We start from the raw sequence: 27,532 nt of genomic DNA on the forward strand, positions 1-27,532 counted from the left end.
TGGCCTAACCAGCCGCTGGAAGAGGAGTGTATGAGGTGCTCAGACAGAAACAGAGACCTGAGGAATGCTTAGAAGACAGCCTGAAAAAAAACTCCTCAAGTTTGACAATATCAGTGAGAAGGCAAGGTTTAACGACTCTTTATGACTGACTGTCCACACTGTTGTTTTGTAAGTTCTGAAATCGGATCTGTTTGTTTAGACAATGTAGTCAATATCCAGTACATCTACAGTACACTGGTTGCCATAAGTGATTATTTAAGTGTCAGCTCAACAACAAAAGGACTGGACTCATGAGGCACATCAGAACACACATCAGAAGCATTATTGTACTAAACTGAGAAAATAATGGTGTAGGATTTCTGATAATTATCACTCAGAAATTGCTAGTAAAACAGCAACACAGTGAATATGTAAAATTTGAATAAGAAAGAATTAAATTGTATTTTGTTGTAAAACGTACTCCAAAAATCTGATTTATTTACAACATTGAAACTTTTGTGCATCATTGAATTCCAAAAGACTACTTGAAATCCAGTTGATTTTTTTTCCAGAAAACTTATTTGAATTGGTTTGTTAACGTTTAGACTGCAGACAACAAAAAAAGTATTTTAGTTATCACCCGGATATGCAAAAACAAGTTTAACAAACCGAAAAGCACAAATTGCAACATAAACACAGTCACACAGTCATATTATCCATTGTGACAGTGTATTAATTAGATTAAATTGATAGTTCAACCAAAAACGAAAATTCTGTCATCATTTACTCACCCTCAGTTGTTCCAAACCTGTATGAATTTCTTTCTTCTGCAGATATTTTGAAGAACATGGGTAACCAAACAGTTGATGGGCCCCATTGACTTCTATAGTATGAAAAAATACACTATGGTAGTCAATGGGGGACGAGATCTGTTTGGTTACTGACATTCTTCAAAATATCTTCTTTTGTGTTCAGCAGAACAAAGAAACTCATACAGGTTTGGAACAACTTGAGGGTGAGTAAATGATGACAGAATTTTCATTTTTGGGTGAGCTATCGCTTTATATAGATGTAGTTTCTAACATGGCAGTAAATTGTTACTAAATGCCTGTTTTAGCCGTTATTTAAGAATACTACCACATAATTACTGTTGTAAAAGTTAGTATTGCAGCTGTTTTTGATTGTTGAGATGTGAAAGTAGTCTCACATACCATCCATTCCTGTGATACCTGTGTGATATCTCAAGTACGTAGCAATCTAACTCCTTCCTCTTCATCCTTCATCAAAACCCCAATAAACAACAATCACATCCCTGCTATTAAACATAAACACCCAAATAACTGTAAAACTGTGCTGTCATCATCCCCGTTCGCTCAAAAGGAATGTAAACAGTGTGTATGGAGAGGAATGTCAAATGTCACTTATCTGTGTGTGTCTGCAGGGTCGGTGCAAGTGATCGTCCCACAAAGAGCTTCTGTTCAGAGGCAGGGTTTGGACACGCTGAGGCCTGTGAAGTCCTATCTGGGCCGCTGATGGGGTTTGGGCCTGAGGGATACTGTACAGGAGAGATTACATAAGATTTGAGCAATGCAAATAAAGAATATTTGAGTTTCTCCAAAGGAAAGTTTTTCTTTTGTGGTTTTATTCATACATCAGACTGTCTTTAGAATACTGGAATGATAAAGCTTTGCTTCTGAGCTCTGGATTTTATTGTAACTACTCAAAGTATAATTTATTGATGCCCATGTGCTCTAGACACACGATCCCTCAACTTAAAGTCAGAGTGCAGAGGATCTGGATAGGCATGCTGGGCATTTTAGATGCCTGATTCCACATTTGCTTGTGTTTAGAGGACATAGAGAGCTGAGAAACAGCGATCCTGGCCGCACCATCAAAGGGTGATAAATAAACCTGTTAAACAAATCTGATAACATCCGCAGAGCTGCTCTCCATCAGACATTAAATCCTGCGTTTAAAAAGCGGCACTGCATTTATGAGCCGTAGTAAAGCCTTTTGCCCAGGATAAAGGGAAAAGCTTCGGCCAGCTGGCGTCCTGCTCCACATGAGATCTGCTGTGGGTTAGTGCACAGGACAGATGCAAACACAGACAGGAAGAGCGAATGAGAGAGACAGATGAAGTTTTCCATGCTGTGATTCATCATGCAAAGCAAATGGCACTTTCCATAAATATGATACAAATTAGGGCCTGGATCTGAAGTTTTAAACAAATTTCAGAGAATGTATGTGCTTAAGCTCCAGAAAACATTAATTGTCAAACTCAGGATGTCAGAATACAACAAAAATACCAAGAAAGGATTACATGGTAAGGGTAACATTATTTTAAAAATATTAAACATGCTTTTAACAATTAGTAAAATAAATAAATAAGAATTGTCAAGTATAGTTTTGGTTTTGTGTCCATGTTCATGTTTCATGTCTTTATTTTGAAGTTTACTCATGTTTCATGTTCCTGTTTGTCATTGCTTTGTTTCCATGTTTGCCATGTGCCCCCGTATGTCATGTGATTCCCTTGTTTGTATCATGTGATCCTGCCATGTGCTCCCTTGTCAGGTGTCCTATGTTGTCATTGGTTTATTGTGCACAGGTGCTCCTTGTTTGTGATTAGTCCTTGTGTATTTAAGCCCTCATGTTTGCCTTGTTCTTGTTCTATTGTCCCTGTACCACTGTGGGTAAGATTTTTGTTCATGCCATGTTTGTCATGCCACACAAAGCTAAGTCTGTTCTTTTTGTTCAGGTTTTGGATTTAAGTAAATAAAACTGCAATTGCACTGCAAAAAATGTTTTTCTTACTTTGATTTTTTTTTTGTCTTGTTTCCAGTCCAAATATCTAAAAATTCTTAAATCAAGCATTTTCTAGACAAGTAAAAATTGTCTTGTTTTCAGAAAAAGCTTTTCCTTAAAACAAGCAAAATCTGCCAATGAGGTAAGCAAAATAATCTTATTTCAAACCGAAAACAAGATTTTGCTTACCCCACTGGCAGATTACTTTGCTTTTAAGCAAAAACTCACTAACTTTTGACTTATTTTTTTGAGAACAATAATTTTTACTTATCCAGAAAGTGCTTCTTGATTTAAGAATTTTTAGATATTTGGACTGGAAACAAGACGATCTTAAAAAAAGCGCTTTTTGCAGTGTGGGTTCTGCAACTTGCCTCCAGTGGATTCTACAGTTACAGAATCCTAGACCTTTAACCATGAACCCAGCAGTTTTACTCTCTGGAGCTTGCTCACTAATCTGACTTTACAGAAGTCACTTATTTTTTTTAATGAAATGGTCTTAATGCTCCTTTGAAAATGCAACTTTCCTGTGATCCTCAAGGAACTTTAGTGGACATTGTAGAACGGGCATTAAGCGGTTCATCACTTACCATAGGATATCCTGCAGTATCCGCTACCCCCAAGCCTGTTAACATCATGCCTGCCACACCAGGGACTGTTCACATCATGCCTGCCAAGCCTGAACCTCTTCACGTCATGCCTACCATGCCAGGGCCTGTTCACTCCACGCCTGCCATGCCTGAGTCTCTTCACAAGATGGCTGCCATGCCTGAGCCCTCAGCCAAGATGGCTACCACACCAGAGTCTCCAGATTGTGCAGTGCTGGCCATTTTGTGTGTGGGCTGCACATACATCGGCTCCAGCCCCTGACCACTGTCCAGAGAGGGCTCCAGCCCCTGACCAGCATTCATAGATGTCTGAAGCCCCTGACCAGCATCCAGTGACTGCCTCAGCCCATGAACCCGTTCCAATTCATGATCCCATAGCTCCACCTGAGAAGATTAGGGGTTGGCTATAGGTACCCTGCTATGGCCACGGAGGCAGCGCCATTCTCAGGTCCCCCGAACTGCCTGCACCTCCATGGCCCCCTGAACTGTCGGTGCCACCTTGGTCCCCTGAACTGCCGGTGCCGCCCTGGAGGTGCCCTAGCCTGCCATGTCTGCCCATGCTCCACGGCCCAGGCCCGCCCTTACCATGCTCCACGGCCCAGGCCCACCCTTACCATGCTCCACGGCCCAGGCCCGCCCTTACCATGCTCCACGGCCCAGGCCCGCCCTTACCATGCTCCACGGCCCAGGCCCGCCCTTACCATGCTCCACGGCCCAGGCCCGCCCTTACCATGCTCCACGGCCCAGGCCCGCCCTTACCATGCTCCACGGCCCAGGCCCGCCCTTACCATGCTCCACGGCCCAGGCCCGCCCTTACCATGCTCCACGGCCCAGGCCCGCCCTTACCATGCTCCACGGCCCAGGCCCGCCCTTACCATGCTCCACGGCCCAGGCCCGCCCTTACCATGCTCCACGGCCCAGGCCCGCCCTTACCATGCCGTTGTCTATGTCCTGTTCCCCTGCATGGGCCTGGCCCACCATCCCTCCCCCAAGACTGCCTCCACTCCACCACTCTCCTGGACTTTTTGTATAGTTTTGGTTTTGTGTTCATGTCTTTATTTTGAAGTTTACTCATGTTTCATGTTCCTGTCATTAGGTGTTCGACATTGGCTGCGGCTGGATGCAACCGATCGGCGAGAGTAGCCGCGTGCAGAAAGGAGCTGAAAACAGACGTGAAGTCGGACAATTTCTGCTTCCTGTAATGACGCTCACACTGCGTTTGCATACTTTTAGAACTGAAGTGAAAAATGCAATATTTGACTACACAGATGTTTCAGAGACATTTTCATTCAATACTTTATGCTTACAGCGTCTGTTTTTACAAGAATAAAGTTCAACATAAGCATATATTTAAATACCAATGTGGTGGGGTCTATGTTTTTTCAGTTTTAAAAGAGCTTTAACTGTTATAAAAATATAGATTTGAGCATTAGTGGAACTAAAGCTGTGAGAATAAGCATGTAACACATGATCATTGTCATGCAGTGAATCTGGCCAATCGTGTAACAGCCGTGTTGTCATCAGAGCTCGAGCAGCCGCTCTTGAGAAACTGCGCTGGCTGACTCAGTCGGCTGCTCTCGTGGTACTTTGAAGCCATATGTCACAGTCACATGGCGTCAGCGCTGTCTCAAGTCGGACAAAATTTCTTACCGACATGCACTGCTTCAAGTCGGCTGCCGATTGGTCTGTGCAGCGCTGCATGAAGTCGAACAAACCTATAGTTTTGGTTTTGTTGGGCATCAGGAACCGCTCATGGGGGGGAGGGGGAGGGGGGGGTGGGGGGGATCTGTCATGTATACTTTAGTTTTGTGTTCATGTTTCATGTCTTTATTTTGAAGTTTAGTCATGTTTCATGTTCCTGTATTGCCCTGTCCAAATACCCACACTCGCGGTCTTGGCCACTTGAGAGTGCATGCGCACGACAGGAAGTAAGTGCGCAAAACTGTCCCATGTCTTAAAAATGCACAAGTGCAGTGCCCGTAATGCACACTAAACCCACATTATCTTGAATACCGCTTCAGAGCAGTATTTGAGGCTAAGCGTATCCCATCATGCATTATGTTCGGGAACTCGCATTCCCCTGAAATCGCAAGAAAAACATTTGACTGTAAGTTAAATTAATTATATATTACATAAAACAAAGTGTTGCAGATTTTATTGATGAAAAGATGAGTGGGCTATGTATATTTTGTACATTATACGCAATTGCTTTTTATCACTTAAAGAAGCACCACAATTTTTTTTGTGTCTTCTGTTAGTTACATAGAGGCCACTGAACAGACATTTAGAAGTATATTTTAAAATGCAAAGTATTGAAAATAATAAATTCTGTAAACGCTTGCATTTTTTTGTGTGTCCCATCGGGTAATCAAAAGTTCTACACACTTGCAGTCTTCACGCCCACTTGAGCCAAATACAGGAAATAAGTCCTGTAAGTAGACAAGTGTTCAAGTGCAAAGACCGCAAGTGTGGGTATTTGGACAGGGCATTTGTCATTGCTTTATTTCCATGTTTGCCATGTGCCCCCTTATGTCATGTGATTCCCTTGTTTGTATCATGTGATCCTTCCATGTGCTCCCTTGTCACGTGTCCTATGTTGCCATTGGTTTATTGGTTGATTGTGCACAGGTGCTCCTTGTTTGTGATTAGTCCCTGCGTATTTAAGCCCTCATGTTTGCCTTGCTCTTGTTCTATTGTTTCTGTACCACTGTGGGTAAGGTTTTTGTTCATGCTATGTTTGCCATGCCAAGCTAAGTCTGTTCTTTTTTTTTTTTTTTTTTCATATTTTGGATTTAAGTAAATAAAACTGCATTTGGGTTCTGCTACTTGCCTCCAGTGGATTCTACAGTTACAGAATACTAGACCTTTAACCATGAACCCAGCAATTTTTACCCTCTGGAGCTCGTCTTCTGCTACAAGGCAACTGTTGTATAGAGGATCACACACCGGACTTCTTGGACCTTGCTCACCAATCTGACTTTCCAGATAAGTTGCTTATTTTTTTTATTGGAATAGTCTTAATGCTCCTTTGAAAATGCAACTTTCCTGTGATCAAGGAACTTTAGTGGACATTGTAGAACGGGCATTAAGCGGTTCATCACTTACCATAGGCTATGTGGATGAGGAACCCTGTTCTCCTGCAGTATTCACTATGCCCAAGCCTGTTAACGTCATGCCTGCCACACCAGGGACTGTGTGGCTGGCTATAGGTACCCTGCTATGGCCACAGAGGCCGTGCCACTCTCTGGCCCCCTGAACTACGTGTACTGCCATGGCCCCGTGAACTGCCTGCACCGCCCTGGAGGTGCCCTAGCCTGCCAGGTCTGCCCATGCCCCACGACCCAGGCCTGCCATTGCAGGTGCTCCTTGTTTGTGATTGGGCCTTGTGTATTTAAGCCCTCATGTTTGCCATGTTCATGTTCCTGTACCACTGTGGGTAAGGTTTTTGTTCATGCCATGTATGCCATGCCAAGCTAAGTCTGTTCTTTTTGTTCATGTTTTGGATTTAAGTAAATAAAGCTGCACTTGGGTTCTGCAACTTGCCTCCAGTGGATTCCAGAGTTACTTAAAATAAAATAAAATATAAAATAAAATATAAAAATAAAATAGGCAACATGGTATGGGTAACACTTAAAAATAAGACAAAGGCCATCATAGTAAGAGTAACATTACTTAATAAACATTACATACAAGAATACCTTGCAAGGCTGACAAGGGTAACATTTAATAAACATTACATGCATATTAAAATATATTATAAAAAAATTTATATAAAAATTTCCCAAATAGTGAATAGGGTCACAAATTTAACCATAAGTGAAGCGGTTTCTCAGCAAGGCCTTGGCTATTTAGGACCAAGTGTTTGTTTTTTAGTGATGCACTTATTTGCAATATTTGGTAATTATGGTAATTAAATCTGGTTAATACATTTAAAAGTTTGTCACAATGAACTGAACGTCCAATTATAATGTTTTATTGAATTTTATTGAATTTAATTGTTGGGAGGTTCACGATTTCTAAGGTGGGACAGGCCAAAATCATCATTTAAAGGGAGATTTGATGTATTTAAAACTTGCTACTATTCATGCTAGGTTAAATGTTACATAAGTGTTACACACCTGTAACACTTTAAGGTTTCATTAGTTAACTACTTTAGTTAACATGAACTGTACTTCTACAGCATTTATTAATCTTTGTTAATGTTAATTTCAACATCTACTCATAAATTATTAAAATCAAGAGTTGTATTTGTTAACATTGCACTGTGAACTAACATGAACAATGAACAGCTTAATTTTATTAACTAGCATTAACACAGATTAATAAATGCATGAACGAATGTTAACAAATGAAACCTTATTGTAAAGTGTTACCAACATATTTAATAATCAATATAATCAAATATGAATATCAAAAAACAAACTTTAAATATAAAATTAAATATGAACCCTCATTCTATGCACAAGCACAATGCTAAACTAAGTGTGGCAGGTGTGCAGCTTTCTTTAAACAAGTATTTTAACATCTCAAAACTTTGATAATTTATCTGACAATGCAAAAAGGAGAGAAAGAACAAGAAACGGAACTCTGTGTATGTGTGTGAGAGAGAGAGAGAGAGAGCGTAACCCCTAATTAAAAGTATTAGAAATCTTCTTCTATCAGCATGAGGGGGAATTAATGTGGGGCTGTTGGCACATGAAGTCAATGCTTCAGGCTTCCTGTCTCCAAATAGGCAAACAGGAGGTGCATTGCGGAGAGCCAGTTGCCTTGGTAACAACAACTGAGCTGCATGGATTCCAAGCAGAAGCACTTATGAATTCTCAGGGGTGAATCTAACTACACCTTTAAAGATTAAATGTTGACTCAACACAACAACACAGCAGCAAACCCAAGTAACAGAAACTTACATGGTTAGAAATAATTACAAGTTTAACCTTCACCTTACAAATACATTCTTTCATTGTAATCTAATGACATAAAACTATACATTTTACATTATAAATTAGCACTCCCTAAAAATAATTAATTTGTGGAGGACATTGATTTGAAGACACAAATAACATTTTTCATCTCTGGTGAACTGTAGATATGTGTCAGTCAACAGCACATAATAATTCTCTGCCTGAATGTTTTAGTAAAGCCAGAAGTTTCCACACACCTTATTCCGGGCAATGGACCATTTTCAAAAGCCTCTAATACTGTATCTCCAGTTCAAAGGCTCCTGTCAGTGACGAGCCCCAACAGCTGATTCACTTTAAGTGCAGAAAACTGTCCTGAATGAGAGGCAGTGTACACTACAGTGGGTGAATGTTCCACACGGGCCTAGATATCTGCACGTCTTGAGATAAAATTAAAATGATTCTTTGATTAAAGTGAGATATTAGTTAGATGTCTGATAAAGTGATGTCTGTTTACATGCTACAATGACACAGCATTAATAGTGCAAAATAATTTATTGCAAGTTCTCATGCCATTTTCTCTTAAACTACACATTCATATTACAGGAATGATTATTAACATTTTATTCAGGGTTTTTGAAAACTGGAGTATCCATCACTCCAAGATCGCTCAGAGCGATTTTCTTTCTTTCACCAACAAACAGGAGAATAGAATGACCCCTGTAGGCTTGAGCTGACAAACAGTGTTTGCAGCTATAAGGGTAAAATATAGCAGCCCTCCTTTGATTTACCCACTCAACTCCTTCTCCCTCTCTCTCTCGCTCCTTCTCCCTCTCTCTCTCTATCTCGTCTCTGTGTGGAAAAGATGATTTATGCCGGTTTCTTTGTCTCCTAGCACTACTCTGTATAATATAATGTGGACAGGTTTGTCTTTCTCTGCGATATGATCTTGGTTTTCAGAGGCCAGGTTATGGAGATATGTCCGGAGAGTAGGAAGAAGGAAGAGAAGGAAATTTTGAGTCTGATTGGTAGCTGATTGGTTACCTCAACAAGTTGAATGAAGAAGAACGGCAGCATCATCTTGTAAATATTATAAATGTTACTATTTTGGTAACACTTCACAATAAGTAAATATAAGTTATGAAGTTTAATGTTTAAACCCCTAGACCTTAAGCTAATATATTTTATTATGTTTCCGTTATTTGGTTATGATCTCTACACATGACATGCAGGGAAACAATAGTGGTCATTATCTAACTAAATTAAAACGAGGGAACAAATTAGTACAATGTGGCCATGATTTAACTAAAATGAGGGAACGAATTAATAAACGTGAAATTAAAAATTCTGGAAAATTAATTCTTAATTTGTGGCATCGATATGTATTTTTTTCATCCACATGTAATGTGCGGGGCTCTGTAAATGCGCAAAATTCTTTCATTCATGTAGTAATAATTTCACTACATTGAGGTCAATATGATTCAAATACTTTCACACTGAAACCAAGAGTTGATATCTTGACGTTTCTTAAAGGCTGTTAAACACAGTGTTTGAAAACAGCTGTGTATATAGAGCAACATTAGGGCCGTGAGATCTAGATGAGAGTGATAAGGTAGCAAAAGTGTGAAGACTGTCTCTGTAAGTAAATTATGCCTGAGGGTTCTCACAGCCGTCTTGTCTGAAACTGTCTCTGAATTATGAGATCATTGCAACATCTGCCGGTTAGAGGGACTGACGCTGATGGACAGCCAGGTGTGTGTGTGTACATACTGTACATATATACACACACGAGCTCACTGCACACTGATGACAAATGAAAGAGGAAATGAAATGCAACTTGTGTCATGAGATACCTGAATAGCTGTCTCAATATATTTACTCAGTCTGTGTGTGTCAGATTGAGCCATAAGATACATTCATTACAGGAGGAGAGTCTCTCCAGCTGCTCATTTGTGGTCAGGAATGAGCCACGTTTTATATTACATGTTCATGATACACATAAATGTATTAATTATTTTCAAAAAAAGAAAAATCTTACTGACCCCAAACGGTATCTCAAAGTGATTATATTGTAACATGAACATTGTAATGAAAAGTGTGACCTCCATTTCACATGTTTTTGCCTCACTTCCTGTGTCCAGGGATTTGAGACCTTCAGGCCGTTTCCAGAGCTTAGATCTGCTGATGATGGATAAGCCTTCAGCCTCTCAGATCACTCACACTGGATGAGGGATGGGAATCTCCATATTTTCCAATGACCTGCCTGCTTTTGCCTCTCAGCACTGACCACAGCTGTTCCTTTCATTGACATTTATTGAATGGCTGGCTCGAGGCTTCAGGGGTTAATTAAACTTATTTCAAAAACATATTTTTGTTGCTAACACTCACACGATGTGCTAATATCTCACTATCTATACCCTCTCTAGCTCTCTGTCCTGTCAGTTACTGCTTTGAGCCGGAATCATTGGTCTTCCTTCCAGATGGGATGGGCGGCAGGACTGGTTTAACATTGGCACCTGGCCGGCCCGGGGAGGAGGGGAGTGTTGGAGAGACACGTTCAGAGACTGAGCGAGGAGCATCAGGGGTCAGACCAGAGTCCATGTGACCTGCGAGAGATCAAACAGATATCCATTAGTCACATAAACTGACAATCTAACGTGATTGCATGAGTAGTCACAGGTATTTAAACAAATTTTTGGATAGATAGTAACACATATGTACAATATCTACGTGAACAGCTTCTAAAATGTAAACATCTTATGGGCCGGTTCAAGTGGAATGCGTTTTTGCTGTTAAAAGGTCAGTGGAACAAAAAGTAGCAAAGACATGTTTTTTAAAAGCTGAATTCCTTTTAACTTGAGCACCATGTTTTTACATTACAGTGTCATGTGCAAGACGCAAGATAGCTAGCACATGTTTATATTGAAAAACAAAAGGAAAATAGAGCAGTGGAATGGAAAAGCGCGTTCTGTGTGAACAGCCCATATGTATGTTCACCTATAGATATGTACAAGCTTAATGCTAAAATGTGTAAAATATGAGCACAGAAAGGAACATGAGCTCTTGACCTCTAAGAGAGTCTCGGTCCTGCCCCAACATAGACATATCCAAAGGCTCTATGTTGGGCCCTGACCCAGTGTCGGATCCCCGGGCCGGGCTCTCCGCTGAGAGCGCCCCTGCTGAGCTCCTCATGGACAGGCCAGAACTGGCACGAGATTCCTCAGAACTGAGACAGAGGAGATGGAGAGAGAGAGAGAGGGAGAGAGAGACATTAAGAAAGGTAAAGAGAGAGTTACAACATCAAAACAGTTTGCTGCAGACTATAGCTCAGTGATTGGCTTATGATCAATGATATGGAAATAAAATACTATTTTCTGTCTATTCCATACTTCACTCACCTTCCAAAATAATGTAATGTCTTCATTTTTGTCTTCAAATGATCTTCATTTAAAGTATTTTCTCAGCAAATACTGATATATTAATTATATACATTAGCAATCAAAAGTTTGGGGTTGGTAAGATTTTTTATGTTTTTGAAAGAGGTCTCTTATGCTCACCAACATACATACATATATATATATATATATATATATATACACATATACACACCCTACTAAAAAAAAAAAAAAAAAACTATACCAAAATCTATATTGTTTATTTCATACTAAGTATACTTCAAATCCATTAACATATTTATTGACATATCACTTAAGACTTATATGAAATTATAATTAAACTTTATTAGGAGTGTTTCTTTATTGAACAATGCACATTTCTTAATATTATGCTTAAAAAGTGTTTTAATATCACTATTAATAAGGATTGTATAATCTTTGTATAACATCAGTCTTTAAATGCAAGATATTTAAAGTGTACCTAAAGTATACTTGCAATAGTTCCACTTTAGCACAATCAACATTTATATAACAGTTCTTTCTGGTTCTTGAATCTGATTGGCTGAGAGTCATGCGATATTCTAGTGATAAAAGCACTCCTACCTTTTCACCGTTTGTATTGCACCTCTTGAAGCGACTGTCATGGTGGCAGAGCAAATCCACTGTATTTTTTTACAAATACAACACTTATTGTACCACTAACTGTAGTTTTAAGAGTTTTTTTTAGGTGAGAATGTGGTGAGAATGTGGTTGTTTAGACCTGAAATATGTGATCTAATCATAGCGCATAGTAATCATAATAATATTGTAATAATCATAGTAATATTGCTCATATATATATAAATATATATATAACAGCAATATTGTGAAGTATTACAATTTGAAAAAAAAATGTTTTTCTATTTTAATGTATTTTAAAATATAATTTATAGGAGTATTATAATATTTATAGTATTTACAGAAATCTTTTATAACATTGTAAATCTCTTTAAATCAGTTTGATAAATTTAATGCATCCTCGCTGATCTTACTAACCCCAAACGTTTCAACAATAGTCTGATTAATTTGACTGCAAACTTGAATCAACTGACAGCCCAACTTTTATGGTCTCGTTATACCGCAATCCTCAGTTAAATTGGAAACTAAATTCAAATAGCAACAACAATATGGAAATGTTTCATTCTCTATAGGATTGAGTTAAAAACACACAAACACACACACACACACCAGCGCTGAATAAATAAACGCCTCAAGACACCCATTAAAAACAAGTTTTAATAAGTTTTGATTAGCATCAGATTTTTTTTATATGGAGTTGGCAATGGTCCCTTCACAGATATCCCAAGATTCTAAAGCCTGCATTTTCAATTGATTTCATAAAGACCATAGTAAAATTCATAACTAGATTGTGAAGTAAACTCCAAATGCATATTGCTTTTCCCTGGTGGAGGAGAAACAAAAAGTCTCTGTTTAACACAATTTGGAGTAGCACATTAGTTTTGTCCTTTTTTTCTTCTAGCTAATAAGCAAATGCCGGTGCACCGCGCAGGCCGGGCGTCTCTGTAAGTCTCAGAGGACTCCTCTTAATGAGCTAAATTACAGTGTATTTAAATATCTTGGGGACATGCATATTTCACAGGAGTAGTCTTGTATTTCCTCGCCTGGTTAGAGTCCCTGAGCTCACACACAGGAGAGGCAAAAGCACCGATAGTCATAAATCTGCATTTACGTGCTCCAACACATACATCTTCCAGATGGCCTGCGGCATGTCAGGTACCTAAATGCTTTAACTTTGAGTTGGGGATGAAAACTTTGATATTTGAGCCTGGATGTGTGTAAAATGGAGATGGAGGTTATAAACATAAAGGGAGAGGATACAAGATAAAACACGTCCTGGGAAATGATGTACACAAGGAGAGGACTTTGGGGAAAGGTTAATTGTCTTGCCGCACTCAGGTCAGAGGCCGGAGGTGAAAATGTCAAGGTGTGTGTGGCATACCTGCTGTCCTCATCGGGGTCAGGACCACCGAGGCCAACAGGACGCACTGAGGAGGAAGAGGGGCCTGCTGGAGGCAGGGAGTGAGAGGCTAATGATGATGGAGCTGGTGGTGCACTCCTGTGACACACACATAAACACATGTACAGTATCACTTAAACACTATTTACACACACCAGTCTGTGGTAGTGCTTTTTGCTGAGGAAACAAAATTTTGGCATTTTATTCAACCACAATAGCTTGTTACAAATCCAGACCATTTAATTGTAGCCATAAAACTAAAAATAGTATTGAATTATCAACATAACATCATTGAAATGTCACTGAAATATCACAAAAATGTTTTATAATGTCAATTAAAAATGGACCATTTCAACCTACACTATTATTCAAAAGTTTGGGTAGGAAACAAAATTTAATGTTTTTGAATTTTTAGTTGAGTTAGCATGATGGCTTAGAAGATAGCTGCCTATGCAGACAGCAAGGCAGCGCACTAAATATTTTAGATTGAGCCATTGTTTTGGGGATGGAACAGTGACAATCTTTGGGTTAATGTTACCTCTGAAACAGCTCGGCGTAAGCACCAGGACTCTTCCCGCTCAAAGCTTCCCGAATTAGCTGCTGGCGTCTGTGATTGGAAGTCATTTCCTATAAAGTTCACAGAAATATATTGTACTCGCTTAAGTGTTCTGCTATTCCCAGTCCAGCCTTCTGTGGATTATATCAAGCTAATAATAATGTAAAATGAACAGAATCAATAACACTGGACACACTCTCACTTACTGCTGGGGTCATCTTGGCCTGGATTTTGTTCTTGTAGTTTCTGCTGTAGGAGTCCATGAGGTCAATGGCCTCTGTCGTGTTGGCTGCCAGTAACTCAACAGTTGCGTCTACAACAGAGTTATGGTTAGGGCACTCGGCCATCGTGAACAGATGTCTGCTGTGCCTGCAGAAGTGAAATGCCATAGCCTCACACTGAGTACAACTATTTTCTTTATAATCCTTTCGAAGCACCCCGCAGACAAAACTGACTTCATGTAAAGACCCCATGAAAACAAATTAAGAGTTTTGTGGCTTTTAGTCCATGTCTGTTATTTTGGTAACACTTTACAATATGGGTGCACTAAAATGCATTAATTAATGCTTAAAGGGTTAGTTCACCCTAAAATGAAAATTCTGTCATTAATTACTCACACTCATGTCGTTCCAAACCCATAAGACTTTCGTTCATCTTCGGCATGTCCAAAGTTTCTGAAGAGAATCTGTTGCTTTTTATGATGAACCTCTTTCAGAAGCTTAAATGTGCTGCGTAACCAATGAGGTTCATTCTCATGTGTCACGCAGCATCCGGAAGAGGTTTGTGCGTTATTCGGGTTCGATTGAGCTTCTCAATGTTTACATGTGAGTAAAAGCCTAAATTAAACCTGTTCATCATAAAAAGCGATCGATTCTTTTCAGACAATATGGACTAAACCGCTCGATTCATATTGATTAGGATTCCGATCTCTTTATGAACTTTTTGAAACGTCAAAGTTTCAGTTGCAAAGGCAGTCTATGGAGGGATGATTCTGTCATCAAAAAGATCTTCATTTGTGTTTCAATTTAATGACAGAATTAAGAACCCTTTAACTAATGCACAGATAATCTATGTCTTATGAATTTAATGCATGACTCACGAAGAACTAAATTCATTAATGATAGGCAATTTATAGATTGAGTCATATATGAATTGCTATTAAATATAACTGGCATCATCATGTCATATCCACATCTAGTGTTAACTAATAGTGTAAATTAATGTGTTAATTATCACAACAGGGCAAAGGTCATGGATTTCAACTTCCAGCAATCTGTTTTAATGAATCTTTACCTAATGATCTGCAAAGATATGATTATATTATGACTTTACTTGTTGAGGCACATGTGTAATGCATTACAAAGTAATTAATTACTATAATTTAATTACGTTTTCCTTGAAAAAGTAAAGTAAGGGATTACTCTTAATTTTTCTGTAATTTCATTACAGTTACGTCTAATGTAATTGCATTGCATACTGTATAGGCTATAGAACAATTCTACATAAAACAATAGTGGATTTAACATCAAATTTTAAAGTCTAATGTTAAATGTATTTTTTAATTAACTGAATAAGAGAATTCAGTTAAATAAACTTGATATTTCAACTGTGAAATCTCAACATTAGAATGAAAACAGTGCTTGTCAAGCGATTTCATTGGAACTTTAAGTGAATGGCAAAGTTGGACTGTGATAGCTCACTCGTGGAGGTGTTGTCAGGTGTGACTGAGCTGCTGTCATCTCCTCCTCCCTGCTCCTCTAGACCCAGGTACTCTTTTACCAGCTGTTTTAGCATCCGGTAGGCCTCAGCACGATCATCTGATGAGCACAATAGAGCGGTGCAGGTATGACGTATTTTTGTATGCCAAAACCCGGAAAAAACCTGAATAAATCTTTGAAAATGTCTTGCTAAGGCAGTTAAAAATGGCTTAATTGTCACTAAGGATATTCTTGCTATTCACAAAGGGAAATAAAAAGTATATTCCTACAGACAGAACACAGTGTAATTGACCTGTATGGGTTAATAAAAGTTTGTTACCACAAGGGATGATGTTATCAAAGAAGCCAGGCTTGTCTCTGTTGATCTTGGTGTACAAATCAATGCGAGATACGGCTGTTTCCATCTGAGCGTTGCTGTAGAATCCTCTTGCTTTCAAAAAGCAGACGTAATTATCAACCACAGTGGGGATCAGCAAGATGTAACGGGGCTCAAAACATGAGTTCTTCAAGCTATACACTCCCTGGTGTTGGAACAAACACACAAAACGTCTGGTATAGTTTAACTACTGTGGCGTTTGACCCAGTTTTGTGCTTGGTCAATGGTGGAACATGTTTTCTTGATGCCATACCTCTAGTTCCATATGCACACAGCAGGCCAGACCTTCACGAGCCACACGCTCAATAGACTCCCGAGATAGGCCATACCAATGTCCTCCATATTGCATCGTCTGGACAAACTGACCCTGACAGTGAGAGAATAAAACCAAAAAAGACACTGTAAGAGGAACATGGCTGTCATAGAGTTCAAATTAATCTCTGAATGGGCGTCATCATGGATGTTCAGCACAGATTCACTGCAGAATGACCTGAACTCTCGACCTTTGGGTTGCAAGGGAACATCGTTCTTCTCCCACAGACAAACCTTTGACCCCTGTGTCCAATTGCACCTGGGTCCATTTAGCAGCCTTAGTCAAGCTTTTACTCACAGAAAGCAATTCGCAAACACATGTTCCTACATCTCTAGTCAAGGTGGCTTTAAAACATCAGTACACATACCAGCCATGCTCTAATCCTACCCTATTTTTGCTTTAATAGGCCCAGAGAGAAGCACCAAGCAGGAAAAAGCAGAGGAGCGTTTGTGTCTGCAGAATGCCGACACACATCTGTGTTTGTGCGATATAGGTAGGAGAGGTTAGTCTGTAAAAGTCTCTTCCTCTGTGCTGGCGGCATAAGGTTATAATCGCACATCAAAAGGCTTCCTTCCAGCCTCTATCAATCAATAACACTGGACTTATATAGCAACTCTTAAGAGCTAAACGAGATAGTGGCGGCACAGACTAGGTGTGCACTCTCTCAGAAGCACCTGAGGGGCCTGGGGATAAAGAGAATCTAGGGCGAATTCTTTCTCCTCTTCACATTTTTGGCATGTCATTGCTTTATAGACCAATATGACTTCTGGGAGTCTGTTTCTGCAGATGAATGGTCATAAAACTGTAACACAACAGTCCACAGTTATGAGTAAAATACTACAAAAGCAGATTAGAATATGATAAAAGTCTGGCTGTCTGACTGAAGTCTTTACCATTTGAATCATGTTCTGAAATTCTTCCTCAGTGACAAAGTGATAGTCTGATCCATCCTCTTCACCATAATAGGGCCCTCTGGTGGTGTGGCAGGCTCTGCAACAAACAAATCGATTATAGAAACTCACAATAAACTAGGGCTACATATAGGGCTATATATTAATATAAATAAAGTCATATTGAATGGGTCAAAAACAGAGGGAAGATGGCTAATAAAAAACTTGAGTGGAAAGAGATTTTTTTGAACATTTCTAACAGCCCTAACAGGATGTTTCACACACACACAAAAAAAAGTCTTCAGAGTAAAAAGTCCATCACTCCCAAACAAAATCATCCCAATAATTCTAGATCTATTTTAGAATAATTCGTTCCAAATATAGCTATTCATGTCACCTTGAGAGAAGTCCTGTATTTTATCATATAGCAGAAAACAAAATATCGCAATGTCAATTTTTCCCAATATCATGCAGCTCAAAGATAAACACAGTTACATCACATTATACAGTAAAAAAAAAAAAAAAATACAGATTAATATTTCATTAGTTTGCAAATTCATATTTTAGTGGCTTTTATAACGCACTCTAAACTGACACTTACCCGTAAGCAAAATAGTCGCTGAATTCCTGGCACAGCTTATGGGCAAGTTCCCTCTTCCCACAGGCCTGCGGGCCAGTGAGGACCAGCATGGGGTACGGAGCATCCAGACTGGGAAGAGTACTTGTGGAATGACATGCAAAAATGCATATTAGCTAATGCTGTTGTGGTGAACCATGCTACTGAACTTCCTGTGAGTTCAACCATGTAGTTTATAACCAACTGGGTGACTTCAAACAGCCTCACTACACAGCTCCAGATTCATTTTAGTTTAGATCAGAGCTCTGTAAGTGGTTGAAGGGCTTTCTGCTTGAGAGAAGTGGCCTCTGTGGACTAGACAGGCCCACAAAATGAAGAGGAAAGTGGATCGAAAAGTCGCACCTGTCAAAAATAACCTGCGGTTGCATGAGCTGGTACATCAAGTGGGTCATGTGATCTCTGGCTGCGATCACCTCCATAGGAGGGTCGTACTTGTTCACAGCAGACACCTGAAAATGAAAGACAACAGAAATGTGACTCACTACTCAACCTTGCCATAATCATTCAGATATGTTCTTTATTTTCCGACAAACTTTCAGTGCTTTCAAGTTACTTTCAAGTTCTTTTCTGTTCAATTCAGATCCTTGAACCTTGAGCTCTGGATGCAAGCAAATGCTATTCAAAATGTTTTTTGTACATGTACAATGTTTTTTTTTTTTTTTTTTTTTTACACTAGATCACCTTCTCCTCTGCAGTTACAGTGTGTTGGTCCAGAAGTATGAGGTGCTGGAGGAGGAAGATCACAGCCAGTCTATAGTCATCTTGGTTCTGCAAGAAGCCAAATGGCTTTGAGTGTAAGGTAATGACTTTATGCCCACTGTTACATTGTTTTGGAGTTGAGATGTTTATTGTGGCCTTACCTGCACTGGGTTTCTCAGGAGATTCATTTCTCTCAATAAAATCAGGTCATGCAAATGTGCAGCCTCCTTTATCTCACTGATCTGATATACAAGGAACAAAACACAAGATGTTTCGAGTAATTTGTTAAGTGAAAAATCTAGCTCACTCTTTAAAAAAAACAGGTACAAAAGCTGTCACTGGGGAGGTACCTTTTCAAAAGGTACACTTTTGTACCTTATTTACCACTAAAGTGTACATATTAAGGCCACATATACACTCTCAGAAAAAATATATGCAAAGATTGCTCAACTGTCTTGATCTAAAAGGTGGATATTAGTACCTTAGAGTAGTAATATGTACCCTTAAAGTACTACTATGAACCTTTTAAGAGATATAATGCCCCAATGACAAGCTGTTGTACCCCTAAAGGTACAATTTTAGCACATTTATTTTTAGTTGCATTCTCACATTTTAGACTTCCTAACCATTTTCACTTGGTCAGATTGGTTCCTTTTGGTTTGTTATGCTCTGAGGTATAACATTAGAGCCATTTGCATAATACAATATGACAGGAATATGACAGCTCCTTTACCAGATTGTTCTCAAGGTTGACGGTTCCCAGGAGATGGAGGTTCTGGAGACCCGAGAGGCTTTGAATCCGGTTACAGGACAAATCCAGAACTTGCAGGTTGCGTAGAGTCTGGAGATTCTCAATCTTGTGTATTACATTCCCCCTCTTAAAACACAGACACATACACAATAATCACTTCAATGATGCAAAGGACAGTAATTAAAATGCTCTGCACATGATCTGCACGGTCATGTGCTACTTCTGTATGGCTGTGACTGTGTGATTGACAGGTGAGCTTAGCTAATTCAAGGCTGATGTGTAAGGACTGACAGGTGAACATCTGGTAAGATGTAGCGAGTGCATATCAACGAGAGACTTTCCGTACACCTAGCGGACGCACATTGCACATCAGAGTGTCAGCACTTTGCAGGCATATTCATGAGAAAAAGCATTCTGACAACTCAAAAATCGAAAACGGGTCAAATTGACCCGCAACCTAATACGAGGGCTAGAAATTTTCAAGCTACCAAAGCCCTGGCCTTACAATACCCCCATGCCTGGCACAGAACAGCAGGAGACATGACCATGAGGGGCTCTGGAAGATCCAGATCCAAAGTGTGATGGGTGTAAGAGGAACAGGCTGACAGGCGCACGCTGTTCAGGGTCTCAGAGCAACAGGGGGCGGACAGGTTCAGCGCGTGGGAGAGTGTGTAAGAACGTGTGTTTTTTTTTGAACGGGGTCCAGGCTCTCTCACGCCAGCAGCTTGGCCTCATGGGGACATGGACACCAAAGGACGCAACGCTGCTGACGATGAAGAATCTCTTTGATAAAGGACAGCATAAACATCCTTCAGCTGAGTGGCAAAGGTCTGGTGGCACGCTGGCCTGCCATATGGTGGGCTTCAACACCAGGCTTTGTTATATTTTCTGAAAAGGCTGGAGCTTAATCATGCATACTGTCTGAAAAACACACAGTTAGGGGATGGTTCAGGGGAAAAAGCAGTAACTGTCAACAATATCAAAATAGTAGGAGGACGTGCCAAAACAAGAGGCTGTAGTGTTGCCCACACTATCACAGACATTGAGCATGGCAACCTTTCTTAAAGTGTTGACACAACAACATAATCTGGAAGAGGATGACAGGTGACGGGGAGATATTATGGGGTGAGCAGAAAATATGTCAACAGGTTATGCAGTCTGACGCTAATTAATCCAACAGAGACTTGTAAACACTTCGGGGAAAGACAAGGAAGACCTCACATTTCTGTATTCCAATCTGAAATTAAAATCAAGCGTGATTACATTTATTTATTGCTTCATCATGAAGACGGTGACATATTTTCCCAAACAGAAATTAACATTTTTTTGTTTTATATTCAGTATCTGTCCTTGCCTTGCCACTGTTAATTTCCAACCTCAAAACACACATTAATTAATCTGCAAACCTGCCCTTAACAAGTAAATATTTCACAAAATACACTTATATTTTATACCTCTCTGCACTTATTAATTATCAGGAATAAATTAGCTGTGTTAAATTGGTGTTGCTGTTGTGGTATAAATGTCTGTAGTGTGTGTGTGTGTGTGTGTGTGTGTGTGTGTGTGTGTGTGTGTGTGTGTGTGTGTGTGTGAGTGTGAGTTTAAGAGAGCTGATGGTACCAGGCAGAGCTCTCTGAGGGGCAGATGGTCCAGACCCCTAATGCGGGAGATGTTGTTATGGGCCAGGCTGAGGTGTGAGAGCCTTTTGCACTTTTCCAGTCCCCTGATGGCATTAAATAAATTATCTGAACAGCGAGGAATGGTCAAAGAATGCTTTGTACACTTGTTTTTAACAAATCAATAATTTAAAGGGTCATAAAACTCCAAAACACATTTTTTTGAGATATGTACAGGCTACACATCACTGAAAACACAACAAGCACACATTTAACCAACAAGTGGAAATTGGTTATTTTTCTGAGCAATTTCGTTCTTCTGGGTTGAAAAGCAAAGTCAAAGCAACGTCACGGAATCTGACGTAGAAGCGTGCCTCCGGAGTGTGTGATTGGCTGCTGGGGCTGAGAGGCATGATTCTACGTCATCCGGTTCTGACTGCTTCTCTGCATTTATTCATGAGAAAGATCTCTTTCAACCCAATCAATACGCTGTATTACGCATGAGATCGCATTATCAAACAACATGCGGAGCACGCTTGAGAGCAGTTTAACAACGCTCGCAATGTGGATCAAAGATCATATATGGACTGGAGTAAGCGTGTTTCAAGTTTTTATGGACATATTTCACATACTCCAGTGCTCTATACATGAACCGGCATCATGTACGCGCATATATTTAATCACGTCTTCTTCAAATGAAATATCCGTGCAAATAAGGACACTGAATACAGCTGTACGTCTGATCATGAATGTGATGACATGAGGAAATTATGTAGACCAAAAATTCAATCATGACACTTTAAAGTCAAGATGAATCACCCTAGTTACTTTTTAATTGCACATTTTTGGTCTTATTGCAATTGTAATTTATCAGTGCATGCTATTTAAAAAGAAATTAATCAATTTCCCCCATTCTGGTATATGACACCCACTTTTCCCTATCTAATCAATTCCCGATGGATAAAATCAGGTCCAGTCCTAGTTAACACTTTATTTCAATGGTCCCCTTTAGACATTCTATTAACTATAAGTAACTTTGCGAATACATGTCAACTAGCAGTCATTAGACTATCAGTAGACTGTCTGCTTAATATCTGCTAATACTTTATTGTGATGCTTCCCCAACAGACATTCTACTGACTATAAGTGACTTTGCAATTACGTGTCAACTTATTTTACTAGTGTTGTCAAAAGTACTGACTTCAGTACCAAGTCATTGTGCATTGATCTGTGCATTGATCATTGTAGCCAATCACAGACATATATGTTGAGCTTGTGAACACAATGGCCAATCAGAGGTGTTTACGAACCCTACCACCTAACAGTCTACTTACATTCCACTAATATAGTTGACATGTAGTTGCAAAGTTTTTTAGTTAGTAGAATGTCTAAAGTGGATTATCCAAATAAAGTGTAACCCCGCCCTATATTATTTTCACTTTGAATAGTGTTTTTTTACTTGTAAATACATTACTGAAGTAAAATGAATTGCGAACATTGTGTCATGCTTTGCAACATTCAAAAGGATACAGTCAAGAATCAGTTTGGACAAAGAAGAATATGCAGAAAGATCCTTCATTACTGCAATCTGGTTGTGTGAAAAATTCACCTCCTGCAAAAAAAAAAAGAAAAATGACAAAAAGAAAATTTTGAACCTTCTAGAAATAACTTTTTTTTTGTTTGTTTTTGGTAAATAAAAAAGGTAAAACACGTCTGTGAATCATCTATGAGACACGAAGTTATTCTTCATTCAGCGATGCATGGGAAAACTGAACCTCACATGACATCACAATGCTCTGTACTGAATTGAATCACCTTGAGATTTTTTGGCGGCTGGAATCCAAAAAAATCGGTGAGATGGTTGTGGGAAGCATCCAGTATGATGAGGTGTGGCATGTGACTCACGCAGGATAGATCTGCCAGTCACAAAACATTAGGCAGAAAGAGCAGGAGAAAAATGGATGACAAGCATCCACACAACTGAGATTATTTATCCCGTTACCAAGCAACCATGAAGGGCACGGATGAAAAAAATTCCGGCAAACATTTTCAACAAGAGGATATTAGAGCAAACATCTACATTAGCCCAAGACAAATATGAGCAGGTCCGAAACATGACAGCAAATTTCATTTCACCATATAGTTTACTTTTAACACAAACATTAAGCTGGTGTAAACCTACCTTTGATTTTATTGTAGGGAAGCTCTAGCTTTTGTAGATAGATGTAATTGCATAAAATGGAGACATTTTTCAAGTCTCGCCCCTGTGGCCAAACACAATCAGAGATTCAGTTAAGGTGCCAATAAAATGTCATCCGGTAAAACCCTGAAACTAGAGGAGAGTATGACGCATTAGAAAAAGGATGTAAACTAATTTGGAGGCCACTTCTGTTTCTCTCCAGCGAAGCCATGCAACTAAATAATATCAGTGCTTCCTGAAAAAATATATTAATATTCTACCCCCGAGCTCTGTCGAGTAAGCCTGGGAAATTTTATCATGGAAAATATCAATTGTTGCATAGTGATGTAACAGTCTCAGTGTGTGTGTGTGTGTGTGTGTGTAGATCAGATTGTGGGGAGCAAATATTCCCAAAAGGACAGTAAAACCACTTATATTGTGGTGACCAACCAATAGAAAACAGCTTATTAAATAATAAATAAATAATGTCTTAACCCATTTAACAGTCAAAACGGTGATTTATACCTATCAAAAGCTGCTCAGTTACTCAATAAGAACTAATAATTTAAACAATTTTATATACCAAAATAAATACAATCTGCAATTTTATTAATGTGAATTAATCAACAACTGTGACTCTACAATTATCACAAATGTATTAAGTTTGACCCTTTGGATATTTTAAGTACAGTACCAAATATGGTCACGTGAATATTTACACAAGCCATGAAAAAATGGCGTACAAATGAAACGAAAAAAAAAAAAAAAAAAAAAATCTTTTTTACAGTCTATGTTACAAACGCATAAAGATTTGTGAGAGGCTTTGGTTTAATTGATAGAAAATGTTTTAGGTCAGTATAAAAACATTACAAGGCAACGGAAATCCCACAATGACATTAAAAAACAAATATGAATGTGTGTTGATCACTTACTGGCACAGAGAGGCATAGGTAAGTGTGCTGGAGTCCTGTAGCTGACTGTCCCAGGTTGGACAGGTATTTAAATACATCGTCCTCCGTCAATTCACCATCATTCTCCATTAGAAAAGAACAATTGAAGGAAACCATAACGATTTAAATGACTAAAAAGAGTTAAGTATAGAATATATTAGTAAATAACCATGTTTGACGGCTGTTACCTCCATTGTTGTTGTGTGTATTACCTCTCTTCTTTTGCTGTCTCTATGGTTTCCTGTCTCCAGAGAGCACCGCTTATTACTAGAGGAAGTAAGGAATCTGACATGTTCAGCTTAACACAAACGCCAAAGATGGAATATTTGAACATTAATTACGAAAACAACTTCATTTTTTTCTCTCTAAATGGATACAAGTAAAGCCGGACTTTCTGTGAGGAGCAAGGATAACCGTGAAAGTTGCACGCGCATCGGTTGCCTGGTAACCATACATAAACTAAAGCAGCTCAAGCGTTGTGCACATGCGCATGAATGGAAAGCTGCGATTCAGCTATCTGACTCTCGTTATTTTAAAACATGATAATATATATACAGGAATACATAAGAATATGCCTATTTATTACTATTATACAGTCATAACTTATATTTATAAAACTGTTAAAATGAATTCTATAGGCCTACATAAGTTATAGAATACTTTTATATAGTGTACCCCCGGCTTCACAGACGAGGCTTGAGCTAGTCCTAGACTAAAATACATGTTTGAGCTGTTTTAACTTAAAGCAACTTGCACTGACATATCTTAAAATATGTCAGAGACATTTTTTTGTAAGTAATGTTTTTATAGGGCACATTTATAAAAGCTACTTAAATGCCCTAAATGAAATAAGGTCTAATCCTGGCTTAGCCTAAGCCCTGTCTGTGAAACCGGGCCTTAGTGTAATATGTGCAAAGGATTAAATGAAATAAAATCTTGCCACTTGTGGAAAAATACAGATGGTGTTCTCTTCTGGCATGCCAGACAATATACAAATAGGTTTCATAGTATGCTCAAACAAGTAAAAACTTAGCAAAGTAATGTTCCAAAGCTTTTTTTTTCCGTGTAATATTCCTTTATTTTCATTTTTGACATTAACATTGGCAAAATTCAGTTCAAATCCAGTAGTCTGGGGCTGTGAGAGGCTTCTCAGGATGAAATACTTTTTTATTGAAAGCAATTGATTGAAATTTACAAGCATGTACATCCCTTTAGTGAACATCTCAAATGTTAATAAATGCTACACTACAAAATACATTACTAAAAAATCCACAAAAACAAAAGGCATGAAATAGTGTTGATTCGCCACAATTTTGTGCAAACCCCATTAGATTCTGTTGCAGCGATGTCTAAATTAATATTATAGTTGAGAATGAATGTACAGTATAATGCTAACAGGAGCGCTTGGGTCAGCATTTCATTTAAACAACATTGGGGACTCAATAATAGCACTAAAACACACACCAATCCACACACTTCCATGTCTTTAGTATGACTCCACATACTAGACACATTACAGGCTTAATAAAATAAGGCAGATATGACATTTATAATGCCTAACCATTACTAAAACACATCTTCAACATCCAAACAGGATTTTAATGGAGAAAGAATATAAAAGATCGTTGCTGTGTTTCTCTCTTTGGCAACCTGGTGGCAATTATTGATTCAAGTGGTTGAGTCATTTTGATGGATTGCTCGGTTGGCTTCCTGCTTAACGCCTGTGTTCTGTATCGATGGCTTTCTCTCTCGTTCTATTCTTCATAATTAATGAACTAAAAATAGCCTAGAACACAGAGAATGAGTGATCTGTGTTTTTTTGTGCCTGTTTGAGCAAGAGGCCGTGAATAAGACAAAAAGTTCAGATCCAAATTAAAGTTTTAGTAGACACAGTCTAGATATTTGAATATATCAGCGCTTAGAAACCCAACAGCCAAAGAATCCACAGATCCACTGTTGAAAGTGTCGACAAAGCTTTATGATGTCACAATCAATGTCTGTGTCATAATGATGACGGGCTCATACAGAATCAACAAACATACACACACGACGGGTAGGGAGAAATGTATGAAATGCTGAATGGGTTTAGCAATTCCTCTGTTCTCTCTTGAGAAAGAAGAACAAATCAACAAGCGGCGGGCAAGCGGTTTCTTTTTTGCCTGATAAAAAAGCCTGGCGTTCTAATCTGGCATCTGTTATTCCAGGCACAGGCTGCGGGCCGGGCAGGGAGACGGAGCGCAGGAAGATTCTATAATTGAGAGCAGCGGTTTGATAAAGTAAGAAAATGAGACGAAAATGTCCCCAAGCCACAGTGAGAGAATCCTTCCTCTTACTCTGAAAGGTGTTGCCTGGTCCAACCAGACCAATACAAGGGAATCATTTATTAGAGCGTTCCTTCTGTGAGTGTGTGTGCATTGGTGTGCGAAAAGCCCTGGTTATACAGATGTATAAAAAAAGGAAAGCAACAAGACGAAATGAAACCGATATCAAATGACCACTATAATGTTTGCTTGAAAGTGCGACTTGACTCAAAGCTTGTGACAGTAACGAACGGCAATAATGCAGACCCTTACAGAGCATTGGTAGATATAGTTTAATCGTGTGTGTCTAGACCGTAGTGATCTTCTTATCCTTGGTAGCCTGTTTAATAGCAGCCTGTTCGCATATGATCTCTTTGAGGCGCTGCAGCCGCATGTTCTGCACGGTCAGGTCTCCCACGCCTGTCTGGCTGCGGTGGAGGAGACTCAAAGCATTGATGTACTCCAGCTCTGTGTAGCGCACCCCTTGATCAACCACCAGGTTTAGCAGCTCGTCGGCGGTATTGTACAGCATCTCATAGTACTGCCTGCAGAGAAAGACACAGAGAGAAACAGAATAAAAGTTTTTTTTATTTCAGAGGGTTGTATTTGATCGCGTATATATATATATATATATATATATATATAGAGAGAGAGAGAGAGAGAGAGAGAAATTACATTTATATAATTTTTATTTCAACTTTATTTTTTAGCAACATATTACATATTTATAAGTGTCAGAAAATATACATAAATATACATAAAACATATTTGTCATTAACCACTGTTTCCTAAGAAAAAATGTACAACAGATAATTTTAAATATTTGTAATTTGAAAAAAAAAAAAAGCTAT

The 27,532-nt window shown here is 39.0% G+C and overlaps 2 protein-coding genes across 3 annotated transcripts in view; both read right to left on the reverse strand.

Annotated features, from left to right (window-relative positions):
• Positions 1 to 10,579: 10,579 nt before the first annotated feature.
• Positions 10,580 to 24,803, reverse strand: lrguk (leucine-rich repeats and guanylate kinase domain containing). Of its 2 annotated transcripts, XM_051890768.1 has the most exons (20): positions 24,570 to 24,803; positions 24,364 to 24,465; positions 23,435 to 23,516; positions 23,068 to 23,168; positions 22,783 to 22,864; positions 21,257 to 21,381; positions 19,619 to 19,762; positions 19,047 to 19,127; positions 18,868 to 18,954; positions 18,529 to 18,635; positions 18,151 to 18,270; positions 17,553 to 17,649; positions 16,600 to 16,713; positions 16,290 to 16,491; positions 15,953 to 16,069; positions 14,459 to 14,565; positions 14,235 to 14,323; positions 13,679 to 13,795; positions 11,353 to 11,510; positions 10,580 to 10,890 (listed from the first exon to the last, which is right to left on the reverse strand). In XM_051890768.1, the coding sequence occupies exons 1-20, from the start codon at positions 24,573 to 24,575 to the stop codon at positions 10,727 to 10,729; spliced, it is 2,202 nt and encodes a 733-aa protein (XP_051746728.1). In that variant the 5' UTR covers positions 24,576 to 24,803; the 3' UTR covers positions 10,580 to 10,726. The 2 variants fall into 2 exon arrangements, with proteins under 2 accessions (XP_051746728.1, XP_051746727.1); XM_051890767.1 differs by lacking the exon at positions 24,570 to 24,803 and having other exon boundaries at positions 24,364 to 24,534.
• Positions 24,804 to 25,433: 630 nt separating this feature from the next.
• The window catches only part of exoc4 (exocyst complex component 4), a 129,871-nt gene continuing 127,772 nt past the window's right edge, over positions 25,434 to 27,532 (reverse strand). The window contains exon 18 of the mRNA XM_051890766.1: positions 25,434 to 27,226. Within this exon, the coding sequence (XP_051746726.1) occupies positions 26,989 to 27,226 (238 nt within the window). The 3' untranslated portion in view covers positions 25,434 to 26,988. The remainder of the gene's footprint in view (positions 27,227 to 27,532) is intronic.

This window comes from Ctenopharyngodon idella, chromosome 4 (assembly GCF_019924925.1).
Source record: "Ctenopharyngodon idella isolate HZGC_01 chromosome 4, HZGC01, whole genome shotgun sequence".
Classification (NCBI taxonomy): domain Eukaryota; kingdom Metazoa; phylum Chordata; class Actinopteri; order Cypriniformes; family Xenocyprididae; genus Ctenopharyngodon; species Ctenopharyngodon idella.